The sequence below is a fragment of the Westerdykella ornata genome (assembly GCF_010094085.1).
Source record: "Westerdykella ornata strain CBS 379.55 unplaced genomic scaffold EI97scaffold_17, whole genome shotgun sequence".
Classification (NCBI taxonomy): domain Eukaryota; kingdom Fungi; phylum Ascomycota; class Dothideomycetes; order Pleosporales; family Sporormiaceae; genus Westerdykella; species Westerdykella ornata.
Window position 1 is genome coordinate 13,725 of NW_022986867.1, and position 12,161 is coordinate 25,885.

At 55.2% G+C, this 12,161-nt stretch overlaps 6 protein-coding genes across 6 annotated transcripts; 5 read left to right on the top strand and 1 right to left on the bottom strand.

Annotated features, from left to right (window-relative positions):
• Positions 1–113: 113 nt before the first annotated feature.
• EI97DRAFT_459752 (uncharacterized protein) lies at positions 114–1,086 on the top strand (the record flags this gene model as incomplete). Its single annotated transcript, XM_033801035.1, has 2 exons — positions 114–255; positions 335–1,086. 2 exons carry the CDS (start codon positions 114–116, stop codon positions 1,084–1,086), a joined length of 894 nt encoding a protein of 297 aa, XP_033652317.1.
• Positions 1,087–1,445: 359 nt separating this feature from the next.
• EI97DRAFT_434688 (cora-domain-containing protein) lies at positions 1,446–4,656 on the top strand. The gene is made up of 3 exons (XM_033798690.1): positions 1,446–3,930; positions 3,992–4,146; positions 4,202–4,656. Exons 1-3 carry the CDS (start codon positions 1,598–1,600, stop codon positions 4,318–4,320), a joined length of 2,607 nt encoding a protein of 868 aa, XP_033652318.1. The 5' UTR covers positions 1,446–1,597; the 3' UTR covers positions 4,321–4,656.
• Positions 4,657–5,183: 527 nt separating this feature from the next.
• Positions 5,184–6,568, bottom strand: EI97DRAFT_443676 (uncharacterized protein; the record flags this gene model as incomplete). The annotated part of the gene is made up of 3 exons (XM_033799849.1): positions 5,184–5,479; positions 5,554–6,041; positions 6,129–6,568. 3 exons carry the CDS (start codon positions 6,566–6,568, stop codon positions 5,184–5,186), a joined length of 1,224 nt encoding a protein of 407 aa, XP_033652319.1.
• Positions 6,569–7,082: 514 nt separating this feature from the next.
• Positions 7,083–9,101, top strand: EI97DRAFT_451326 (WD repeat-containing protein 2; the record flags this gene model as incomplete). The annotated part of the gene is made up of 4 exons (XM_033800336.1): positions 7,083–7,098; positions 7,150–7,238; positions 7,293–7,470; positions 7,561–9,101. The coding sequence occupies 4 exons, from the start codon at positions 7,083–7,085 to the stop codon at positions 9,099–9,101; spliced, it is 1,824 nt and encodes a 607-aa protein (XP_033652320.1).
• A 302-nt stretch (positions 9,102–9,403) lies between these two features.
• Positions 9,404–10,452, top strand: EI97DRAFT_89018 (uncharacterized protein). Its single transcript, XM_033803186.1, has 2 exons — positions 9,404–9,968; positions 10,028–10,452. Exons 1-2 carry the CDS (start codon positions 9,550–9,552, stop codon positions 10,215–10,217), a joined length of 609 nt encoding a protein of 202 aa, XP_033652321.1. The 5' UTR covers positions 9,404–9,549; the 3' UTR covers positions 10,218–10,452.
• A 727-nt stretch (positions 10,453–11,179) lies between these two features.
• On the top strand, positions 11,180–11,956 carry EI97DRAFT_88897 (uncharacterized protein). The gene is made up of 2 exons (XM_033803184.1): positions 11,180–11,355; positions 11,409–11,956. Coding segments are annotated over exons 1-2 (459 nt in total). The 5' UTR covers positions 11,180–11,353; the 3' UTR covers positions 11,866–11,956.
• Positions 11,957–12,161: the final 205 nt, after the last annotated feature.

The window sequence follows — 12,161 nt, forward strand, 5'->3', positions numbered from 1 at the left end:
CAATTGTTCCGTTGCTTGAGACTGCACCGAACACCGAAAATCGGAGAATTCGCGTTTTGAGTCTCCGATCTGGGATGCAACGCAGCTCCTCCGTCCACAGATACAGTTGAATCATGAACTTTGTCCAAAACATACTCTGGAACAGCATCGAAGGCTTCGTCGAAGCCGGAACCCGCAGCGTTGGCGAGTATGCGGGGGATGCCCTCATCAAAGCTGGCGATCTCATCGAGAACTCGGGAAGGGGTGTTGGCGAAAGTGCGTCTCTCGTTTCCATTCAGACCCTTGGGATCAAGCTGTCGTCACCGCAGAGACTGCTAACTGAACACCCCAACAGGCATCGAACGCACAGCGTCCGCCTACGGGCAGAAGATCGCCGGTCAGGGATACCAGCCCGGTCCCAAGGCCCTCCCAGCTCCATCGAAGAAGATAGCCGTCAAGCGATCCAGTTCGATGCCTGCTGTATCGACAGCGACGCGGAAAGCTCCTGTCGCATCGAAAAAGGCTCTCCCTTCGGCAAAGACTGCGACGAACCAGATCAGAAGAGGGCTCTCAGTTTCCGACGCTAAGACCACTGCGAGAGGAGAAGCGCAGAAGACGGCGGTGACGGCGCGGAAAACGGCCACAAGAGGAACTGTGACGAAGACGTCAACCCTCCCAAAGCCGTATCCAAACAACGTACCCCACGGCGCCAGCATCACACCTTCGTCTACGAAGAAGTCCAGCGCTGATGCCTCCAAATCAAAGAATCTCCCGAAGCCTTACCCACGGAGCAACACTCCTTTCTATCCCACGGAGAAGAAGACTCCCGTTACACCCAGTCGACCAAAACCGTTCATTGTCGAGAACAGGACGCTAGGAGGAGCCGCCGGTGGGGAGAAGAACAAGGATGGGACGAACAGGTATACACGACAGGCTGGTAAGACGTCCCTTCGGCCGCTGACATATGGGCCCACAGCGGAAAAGGGAAAGATGGAGCATATTCCCCTCAGTGCAGTGGGGTCAAAGATGGGGGAGAGGGAGGGTGGAAGAAGGGGCGGACAGGTTGGAGGTGGGGGAGGTGAGGTGCAGCATATTCCTGTTGTATAGGAGAGGAAGGGTGGCTGAAAGGGGTTTTGGAGAAGGGATCGGATTCGAGACAAAGTAGGGATCCATATATACAAGTACATGTCCATGGGAGGGAAACAATACCAGAATTAGGAAAGCACACGGGCGCTTTCCATGAGTCTACGAATGAAGGCAACTTGCATTGCGCCAAAGCTCGAGATGGGGTTTAATCTTCTGGTGGTGGGAGTTCCGGCACTCGTTCTTCCATCCATTGATCAGTTGTAGTCTACAAGGTTGCACGTGTACTTGTACAAGTAGTTGAGTGGTGAAGTGTACTAATCCTCTTTAGGCGGACGCTATGACCGTTCACGTCACCGAGGCTTCAACCGTGTCAGTGGAAGCACAGAGGTGAGTTTCTCTCGCCCCAGCGCCGCACACCTTTCCTTGACGACTGCCGTGCTCTCAACGTCCAACCTGTCAATATACTGTGCAATTCATCCCTTTATCGCCGCCCTTTACGACCCACGGCGGCAGCCACCGGCCACCCAATTCAATGGCCTCCAACTGGCCAGCTGCGCCCGCCTCGCAGGGCTCAAGCTCCAAGCATCCAAACCATCCACACACAGGGACCAATACACCGATTGAAGGCGCCTCAAATCCCATGGCCGGCTCAGCTAAAAAGCGCAAGCACCGTGGAGGCAAGAAGAGACGGAACAGGCGGCAGTCGTTCGCCGCGACCTTGCAGCCAGTCACCTCTGGCGATCTGACGGACAACCCGGATGCTCCTGAGGCACCCGAGAACGCGCCGCCGCATAGCTCGGGCATGTACCGGTTGAAGCGAAACAGCAGTAATACGAGCCTCGAGAGCGAAGCCCTCCTTGACCATCGTGGACAGAGCTTCATGCAGCCACGCCGGGGAAGCACGCTTCCCAATCTCTATCAGCAACGGCCCAGCACCTCGTACGCAGAGTCGCCCTCACGTTCCACCCAAAACATATTCACCCGCTCCAAGCTCTCCCAGCAGCCCATGTCGGATGAGGAGCAGCAAGCTGTCGACGACAGGACCCCGTTGATGAGCCAGTCACATCGAGACATCAGGACGGGTACGAGTTATGGTGGAATGGCTTCCCCGCCGACCTCCGGCGGGAGGCTCCGGAGAGGCAGCAGAGGCTCTTCGCAGAGTAGAAGGAGCAGGACCCAGCTTAGACCGACTCTCCCTCAGCACCAGTCTTCAGCCCAGTTCTGCGAGTACGACGTCAACAACCCTCCATCGAGACCTGGCAGCCCAGCCATGGGTCCCGATGTCAGTTTCAACGATGTCATGCTGTCCGCCGACTTGGAACGCGGCTTGACCCCCGAGGAAAGCAGGTCGAATAGAAGGCTACGGGACGCGTACATTGACATCGATCACCCTGCAGGCGCCGAAGACCACGAGAGCCCCCTTTCAGCTTCTCCGAAAGACCGGGGTCAGATGCGCCGACGCATGACTGCCATGCAGGCGGCCGAGGACGTGTGCATGCCAGTCGAAGGCATGTCGGAGCTCGGAGAGCAAGACTTCAAGGAGCGCGCTGAGAGCGGTGAGCGGCGACGGAGGCGGCGTCGGCGGTGGCCTGACCTGGACGTCCTCGAGGCCTGGGCGGCCGAGGAAAAGGAGCAGCGCACAATACTGGAGGGTTTGCGTACACGCAAAGTGAGCGAGCCTCTCATGGTCGCCGGTCGTCTGCGCCCGCAAAAGCGTCCCTGGCACAGAGAGGATGAGGATGCGCCCTACCGCTTCACCTACTTCAACGAGGAATTCGACAACACTATTCATGCGCAAACCATCAGCGACCTCCTGCAGCCGGGCCAGACTTTCAAGGACCTCTTCATTCCGGAACCCCCTGTGCTTGAAGACAGCACGGACGAAGATACGGATGATGAAGAACCGAATCAATCCCGCGATCCCACGCCCGTCAATGGAAATGGTGGTTCACGGCATACACTGCATCCCGGACAGATCCCCCCTCTTGCCTCTCGGCTAGGAGAGATGAAGCAAGCTCCCTCAGGAGAGCACACGCGCAGTCCTACGCCCGCCCCTGCCCCTGCCCATACGGAGACCAACGAGAAGCCGAAGCGATATGGGCCGCGGCCCGCGTTCTGGCTGGATGTCTTGCGTCCCACCGACGCAGAGATGAAGGTCATCTCGAAGGCGTTTAGCATACATCCGCTGACTGCCGAGGACATCATGATGCAGGAAGCTCGGGAGAAAGTGGAGCTATTTAAGCACTACTACTTCATCAACTACCGCACTTTTGAACAGGACGAGAACAGCGAGGACTACCTTGAGCCGGTCAACCTCTACGTAATAGTGTTCCGTGAGGGTGTGATTAGCTTCCATTTCTCCATGACACCGCACCCGGCCAATGTGCGGCGGAGGATCAGACAACTACAGGACTACCTCATGGTATCTCCGGACTGGATCTCGTACGGGATTATCGACGATGTGACGGACGCGTATGCGCCGTTGATTGAGCGCATCGAGGATGAAGTCGACGAGATTGACGAAGCCATCCTGGACCTGCATTCCGACGAAGAGGAGCAAGAGCGCGAGAAGTCCAAAGGGTACTCCTTCAACAACCCCCACTACGCGAAGCAGAAAGATGGCACGAAGGAGGATCAAGATAATGGCCGCAATGGCCGAGACATGTTGCGCCGAGTAGGGGAGTGCAGAAAGAAAGTCATGAGCCTGTACCGCTTGTTGGGCAATAAGGCGGATGTCATTAAGGGGTTCGCGAAGCGGTGCAATGAGCATTGGGATGTCGCCCCGCGGAGCGAGATTGGACTATACCTGGGCGATATTCAAGACCATATTGTGACCATGACGGCGAATCTAAGTCACTATGAGAAGTAATCATGCCTAAGCAGAAGAAATGAAACATAGGGTTCCATTGTGCTGACGAGATGGCAGTCTCCTCTCCCGCGCACATAGCAATTACCTTGCCCAGATCAACATTCGGATGAACGAGCGGCAGGAAAAGACGTCGGATATTCTTGGCAAGCTCACTGTTCTGGGTACCATCGTACTCCCAATGAACGTGGTGACGGGTGTGTGGGGTATGAATTGTAAGTTTCTTGACCGGGGTTTACTAACTTTTTGTGCAATGGGCTAACTGCATAGGTCTCGTCCCTGGGCAGACGGTGGAGAATCTGAATTGGTTCTGGGCTATTACGGGGAGTCTGCTGTTGTTTGGGCTGTCGTGCTACTTCATAGCGAAGAGGGTTTATGGTATTGTCTAGAGGCATTAGGGCGTGAACGTAGAGCTGAGTTTTGGAACCGCGGCGCATTGTCTCTACGTGTGACAAAGTCCGAGGCAGGGTTGAGCCTTCTCCATCGGAGTGATTTCGAGGGCAGGTCGGGGGGGTTAACACCTGTTAAACAGCTATCAAGGGCCACTGAACGTGCGCATACGGCTTTCGAAGGAGAGTGGTCTTCGACGCAGTCTCGCGTGTGGATGTACATGTAGGCGTGTTTCAGACATGCCCTGTTCCTACGTCCATAGGAAGGAAGTCCAGCACTTGGACTCCTATCGATATAACACAGAAGAACCAAATCAGACCCTTCGAAAAGAAGCATCATTATGCAGGTCAGAGAACTCCATACGTGCAATCAGGCGTCTTTCACCTGGTTGATCGTAACCATCCCTTTTCAAAGATCCTTATACCCAGCCATTCGAACGCCATTACCATGTGCATGGTATCATACACCCTTCCACCCCTTCTTCAAAGAGCGCTTCGCCCTAACCCATCCACGCGCTTCCTGTCCGAACGGCGCCGCCACCAGAAGCATCCTCCTACCCACAGTTCCTACCCTAGTATCGCTCCCACGGATATCCCACAGCTACATATACCAAGCCTCTTTCATACTGTTCGGTTTCATATCCGTGTACTCCCCTTTCTGTAGAAACCGCTCACCCTTCCTAAAGGTTTCGCTGAGACGTGACTGTTTAGCTGGGGTTCCGGAAAACGCAATGTGTGTAAAACGCAACATGGTGTATCAACTCTGTGCAGCATAAGGGGAAACAAAAACACGACGCAAGGCACGTGGCCATACAAAGCAACCTCGAGGAAGGCAAGTCCACAAACGCAGCACACCGATACTCCTACCTCTTATTCAACTTCGCCTCTTTCTCTGCTGCGTGCATAGCCGCGCGGGCGCTCCTGGACCCGCCCAACTTCGGTCCTTTGGAGAGATCCTTGACTCCAGTGCCTTTGGCGTTCGCCTGGGAGGCTGAGGCCGGGGGTTTCCGCTGGTAGGTGTTGCGTGCTTGCTCCTGGGACTCAAACTCTCGGCGGAAGGATTCGTAGAGGGCGTCGTCGGCGCTCAGAGGGGGCTCGGTGCCTGCCGTGCCTGTGATGCGTGGTGGTGACGGAGGAGCGGGAGAATCGAAATAGTCCACTGTCATTCGCACGAGTCAGCATCACGATCTCAGATATAACAGTAGAAGAAATGTGGCTTGCGCCGCAACATACACTTTGCTTCCCGCAAGACCGCTTCCACAAGAGCATCTCTGCGCAGGTCCTCGCTGTTCCTCCTCTTCTGCGGCCTCCTTCCCCGTTTACCCGGTTTCTTTCCGTCCCTGTCCGTGTCATCTGCCGTGGCGTCAGCCTTTCTCTCCATCTTCCTTCGTGCTTCCTCGATGCGTTGGAGGTTCCTGGCTGCGGCTTCGGGTCCCAGGTCGATTTCCTGGAGCTTGCCTGACCCCGCTGAGATGCGGAAATCTCGGTCTGGTGTCGCTCCCACTTCCGGAACCGGTTTGCCTTGAGCGGGCGCATTGAGCGCGGTAGTCGGGTTCTCCTGTTTCTCTCGGTGCTTATCTGGTCCTGCATCAACCGTGTCGCCAGCGCTAGCCGTGAGACCCGGCGCAAACCTCGCAACCGCAGCTTCGAGGTGTTTTGGAATAGGCCAGCCGTATTGACGGTAGCTTTGCTCAGCTAGTTTCGCTTCTACATACAATGCCCTGAGGTGATTAGCCAGTGTTCCCCTTCCGTTTCCTACACCACTGCCATGGCAGGGTGAAACTGGGCCGCAGGGCAAGAACACTCACATATCCTTATCATCACGGCCCACAAATTGCCCCGTCTGCGCCACAAACCTCCCGCCGTATAGATCCGTCTGCGCGCTCGCGTTGTTCGTGTCGGCAACAACGAGCGCAGTACCGTTACGAAGCACGGCGGCCTTCTCTTCAGCCCGGCGCGCGGCTTCCTTCAGGTGGTCCTGGCGCCTCCTGCGCTGACGCAGAATCGCCTTGAGATTGGGCACGGATTCATCTTCTTCTTCCCGAGTAGGTACTGCCTGTGTTGCTTCCCCGGCGACAACAGAGGCGGGCGCATCGTTTGCACCGTCGGCAAGCGAGCTCAAGGTCGTGGTAGCGGGCGGGTCATCGTCGCCGATGTCTTGAGTGCTATATCTGCGTCTCGGGTGGGCAATCTTGCGGCGCTTGAAGCGGATTTCAGGTGCAGCGCTTTCTTCTTCTGCGGCTGCCATTGTGGTGGCCGTTCACCTTTGGAGAAGTCGTTAAAGGTGGAGTCGGGAGTACGTAGATACACTGCGGGATGCGGGTAGAAAAGTGGAGCCGGCGCACGCTAAACGGGCTTGGCAGGTGGGCATGGGCAGGTGCGCGTGGGCACGTGAGGTGCGATTCATTCCCGAGTCCCAGGGCTGCAACCAAATCAATCACCAAAGTCCGTTTCTCCAGCATTGAGACTTTCTGCTCCAGAGCTGGTGTGTGAATAGAGACGCCCTTTATTGTTCTACTTTATTCTACCATGGCGGGTTGATTGCATCCAACACTCATGCCCAATGGGAATCAGATGCAGAAAACCTACATAGCCACCACTGCCACCCCCGCCATTGAGGCTGAAGCAGGCTCAAACTCTACACAGTTAACGTCGGACGGTTGCATGAGCTCATCGTACACTCGGTAAACAAAACAATCAACCTTCTCACAGCTCCCTCAGACAAGCATACCTCCCATTGCCCCATATATCGCGCAATAGAAATGTCTCTCCTGTCCGGTAGGTTTATTATCTCTCGTGGCACAAGCAGCCCTTGACTTACTAGATCAGAGGCCATCTGGGCCCCTTCTCCCACCACCAGCAGAGGCCAGCCAACACCTCTCTCGTCTGATCCTAAAGGCGAACGTATAGCATATGCTGTATGGTTCCAAAGCCTTATAACAGTCTCATCTTACTGATGGAGCCCGATGTAGTCTAACAAGTCCATCTTCCTCCGGTCCATCAACAACCCTTCCATCAGTAAACAATACACCCAACACACCGCTTCAACCACCGTTGCCCGTTTCTCCCCTTCCGGCTTCTACGTGGCGAGTGGAGATGAGTCGGGCACCGTCCGCGTATGGGATGCACAAGGCGAAGGTTCCACAAAAGGTGCGTTGAGCCGGCGTGTGCTGCCCTGCAGCCAGCGAGCTATTCCACTGCTGTTACAGAGGCGCCGACGCTAACGGAGATGCTCTCCAGGCGAGTACCATATCATTGCTGGCCGTATCAATGATCTTGCTTGGGACGGTGACTCCCAGCGCATCATCGCCGTAGGCAATGGCAAAGAGCGGTTCGGGCACTGCATTACAGCCGACAGCGGAAACAGCGTTGGCGAAGTATCCGGCCACTCGTCTCAAATAAACTCCGTCTCTATACGCCAGCAACGCCCCCTTCGCGCCGTAACCGGCTCGGATGACACCAGTCTCGTCTTCTACCATGGCGCGCCGTTCAAGTTCAACACCAGCCTCAGGGCCCAGCACAAGGGTTTTGTATTCGGCACTGCTTTTGCACCGGACGGATCCGTGTTTGCAAGTGTTGGAGCCGACAAGAAAATCTGGCTATACGACGGCAGGACGGGAGACCCAAAGGGCCAGATTGGGGAAGGGGTCCATACTGGCAGCATATTCGGCATCTCGTGGGCCAAGGACTCGAAGAGATTCGTCACAGCGAGCGCAGATCAAACCGTCCGGATCTGGGATCCAGAGGCAGGTAAAGTGATCCAGACATGGAGAATGGGCGAGGAGGGCACGCCCAGTATCCCAGACCAGCAGATGGGTGTCGTTTGGCCGGCTGGAAGAAGCGATGGGCTCGTCATTAGCGTCGATCTCGCTGGGAACCTCAACTACTTCTGTGAGGGTACGCCAAACCCGACTCGAGTAGTCCGTGGACACCAAAAGGGCGTCACAGCCGCCGGTATCTCTGGCTCCACATTGTTCACAGGAAGCTATGACGGCCGCGTGCTTGCGTGGGATACCTCCGCTGGTGTCGCAGAGAGGGTTGAGGGAGACTCGCACTCAAACTACGTTGCGGGTTTCTCAGCCTCGGACGCCAAAGGCCAGCCCGAAGTCTATAGTGTGGGGTGGGATGACACTCTACGATCCATATCGGTCGCCAACAGGATATTTACGGGTACCGCGCAGTCGCTGGGTTTTCAGCCCAAGGGAGTGGCGGCTGCAGCTGGTGTTGTGCTTGTCCCGTCTGCAGATTCGATACATGTGTTCTCCAAAGGTAACAAGGCTGGCTCACTCACGGTCAAGTACACTCCCACCTGCATAGCGGTGCATGGATCCACAGTCGCCGTGGGAGGCGATGATAAGCTGGTTCATGTCTACACGCTCGCAGGCAGTGATCTCAAGGACACGGGCACTGAGCTTAGACGTGCGACGGCTGCAATCTCTGCGTTGGCCTTCTCCGCCACCGGTGAAAAGCTCGCCGTGGGCGCAGGAAATGGCAAGGTGTATGCCTATGAGACCTCTGGAGACTGGAGGCTCATCACCGATCGCTGGAGCGCTCACACCGCACGCATAACTTGCCTTGCGTGGGACCGGACAGGCAACTTTGCAGCAAGTGGTAGTCTCGACACCAATGTGATGGTATGGAGTGTGGAAGAGCCTGGCAAACGAATCAAGGCCCTCAATTCTCACAAGGACGGCGTCACAGGCGTTGCTTGGGAGAAGGCTGACACTGTGCTGTCGACGGGTGGAGACGCCAGCGTGAAAGTTTGGAAACTGGCAGGCTGAATAAAGGTGGACGTGTAGGTTAGTTCCGCCCAGTAGTGGTTCTCGTCAGCGGACACGTCGTGCGTTTATATTTACCAGGGCCCATGTGAAGGCGTGGCGATGCTGGCAGGACGAAAGTGAGGCGGCCAGACGGACGCTGACGCTTCAGCACAGCCGCCCAGGCTGTGGAACAGTCTGTTCACACTTGTCACAATTGACTCCCCAACCATTCCGTTCACTCGTCTGGCCGACGTCACCGATCAACAGCCCTGTCTGCCTTATTTTCAACATGTTCCATGAGGCCTTCCGAGGGATTTGGCTAAACGAGCGCCCCGTACTTGCATATAACTTATGTTGTTCACTCTTCTCGTTGAGCACAAGACTTTCTCCACTTCTGACTACGCCCTGATCTTCCTCTTTTTGTACAAACTCTTTGTTGATCGGCTTTTCCGCGTTGTTCGACCTCATCATGGCTGCCCATGATCTCACTGGTCGCCATCGACGCTATTCATCCGGGTACCAGAGGACTCTCGCAAGCACCGTACCGGATCTTCCGGATCTTCCTCCTCAGCACGACGTCGACGAGGCGTTTCAGCATTTATTCCCGCCTCTCGATCCAAGCAGCTTTGGGTTGTCGTTTTCGGCGCCGGCGCAGCTCCAACCCATCCATTCAAATCTTCGCCAGCACAGTCGCAGCAGCTTTTCCACGAGTAACACGGCTTTGCATACGAGCAATCTCGCGCATAGCAGCTCTTCGTCACCTTCCACGTACTATGCTCCTTCGGTCTCGGTCGCTTCGAATTCATGTGGGAACAACATCAACTATGGAGTTACAACACCGTACGGCAATGGTGCACCATCGCTTGGTTCTGGCACTAGCCCATCCCTGTAAGTCGTCTCTCTGTACGTTCAGTGGGTGACGAATAATGTCAGGTAATCCCTTTGAGAGTTTTCCAGCCGGATTGCATACCCTTAGGACCGTACTGGACCAGAGAACGCGGGCTTGAACGCCAGGAGACTATTAACCGGAGGACTCACCAATTTGCTGATTTAATCTTGATTCATGCGACGCCCAAATGCCTTCTGAAAAGGTCTCCCGATGAGTGGATGTTCCCGATGTTGATGTTGGAAGGATAAGCACATGGGGATATCTTCCAACGATGCCCCTTCGCTCTATCCGATCTCACGAACCTCCATTGCCTTGTGCTCACTCTGGGATATGTTGTAACTATACATAGTTCCAGCAACCCGCATCCGTCCCTCCCGGTACCTGGCACTTTTCTCTTGGGCGAACTATAACTCGGGCCGGCCTCGCAATCTACCTCAACTCCAAGCGCAGTTCTTCCTGAACCACAGGTGATCTTATGTGGAAGACCAGCTCCTTGGACCGCTAATTGCTTCTGGCACAGACCTCCGTGGATAGAGTTACGGTACCTGCCAGAGCTCTAGTTAGGTGCTTTCACATCAGGATATTGAGCCAAGTTTCTGTTATGGACTTAGCGGCCCAGAAAATCTCCGGAAACGCAATCCGGCTTGCACGGTGAGTGCGAAATAATCCCCTTGTTGTTATGATTTCTTGTCACTTTGCAGACGTGAGGAGCATATAGATGGCAGCCCACTATGCGAACGTCAACACAATCGTGATTCTGTCGCACCAACGGACTTTCGACTGGAAGCCTGTGACTGGAGATTCTCCCGTTAATGATAGGACTCCCTCAATCTCTCAATCCATTCGACCTCGTTTGCCATGCAATACTGCTGCAGGAAGGACTACTCCTGATGAAGAACTTGTCCGGTCCACAGGAGACGGCCCGTTTACGAAGAAGAGAGTCCCCAAGTCAATACTTCTCTTTTCCAGCCGGTTCTTCGGGTTCTTCTCTACGAACATGGTGCCCCGCTTGCCCGTCTTTGGCAGAGCGGCCTGATTGGGACGGTGCCGTCAATTCGGATGTTGGCTTGGACGCTTACGCATACGCAACACTCACTCTCTTATGCTGGAGACCGACGCCGACTGCAAATCTCATTATTCAACCCACGAACGTTGCGCATAGTTGTAGGCTCGTCAATGGACTCCACTTCAACGCTGCCCGGCGGACGTCGGTCCAAACTAAGTCCCCGGAACAAGTTGGATAATGGATTCGGCCGTAGATTGGAGTCGCTTTGGAAGTGGACATCCTCTGACTTAGGAGAACCGCAGACTTTTCCCCCCACTAGCCAGTCCTCGGTCCCCTAAGACTCCACCTGGTGCCACCGCCTCTGGACCGCCAATCTCGATGCAAGTACAGCTTCAGCGGATGAATAATGAACACCCAGCTGACTTCAATCTAGGCAAGAATTCCACCTCCTTTCTCCTCTGGCTCCGTCGTCGTCCTCCCTCCTTCCCCCACCGCAATTAGCGCCTGCACGTTCTCATCCTCGGTCGCGTGCCTCCCAATCCGGGGTTACGGACCACAATTCCAGCGGCAACGGGCCTCCACCGGCCAATACCATTGGCTACGTTCTCGCAGACAAGCGCAAGTTTCGGTGCGCGAAGAAAGAATGTCATAACAGCACATTTGGGCGACTGGCGGACCTGCGCCGACATTACGAGGCTGCACATGTGAGTGCTGCAAATAAGCCCGAGTATTACTGCCCCGTGAGCGGATGCGCGAGGAGTCGGTGGTTTGGTGGCGGTGGAGGCAGGAGCTTTGGAACGAGGAAGGATAAGTGTGATGAGCATGTGAGAAATGTGCATAAGGGGTTGCTGGCTGATGGCGGGAGGAGAAGGGAGGGATATAGTGAGTAGTTGGTGGCGGCTGCGGGAGAGATTGTGAAAAGGTTCTTGATGGGTCAGCTCCCCTCAAAACTGCGCTGGAAATAGCCCATACTGGCCTTAAGGGGGTATTTCATGTTTTTAAGGTTGGGTTGTAGTTATGATAACGACTTTCTCTGTTAGAGTTTAGTGGACGAAAACACATCGTGCAGTTTTATGTTGTTGTTGATGGAATGATAGTCAACGAAAAGCCCAGGTCAAATGTACGCAGATGTTTAGTTGGCATGGGTTTTCTCATGTCCTTTTGTAAGTGCTACGGATTCTCAGCG

Excerpts from the sequence above, each read along its gene's own strand:
- EI97DRAFT_434688 (XM_033798690.1), top strand. The coding sequence starts at position 1,598 with ATGGCCTCCAACTGGCCAGCTGCGCCCGCCTCGCAGGGCTCAAGCTCC. Across the intron at positions 3,931-3,991 it reads AATCTAAGTCACTATGAGAA|TCTCCTCTCCCGCGCACATA; the intron begins GTAATCATGCCT and ends ACGAGATGGCAG. Across the intron at positions 4,147-4,201 it reads GGGTGTGTGGGGTATGAATT|GTCTCGTCCCTGGGCAGACG; the intron begins GTAAGTTTCTTG and ends CTAACTGCATAG.
- EI97DRAFT_89018 (XM_033803186.1), top strand. The coding sequence starts at position 9,550 with ATGGCTGCCCATGATCTCACTGGTCGCCATCGACGCTATTCATCCGGG. Across the intron at positions 9,969-10,027 it reads TCTGGCACTAGCCCATCCCT|AGTTTTCCAGCCGGATTGCA; the intron begins GTAAGTCGTCTC and ends AATCCCTTTGAG.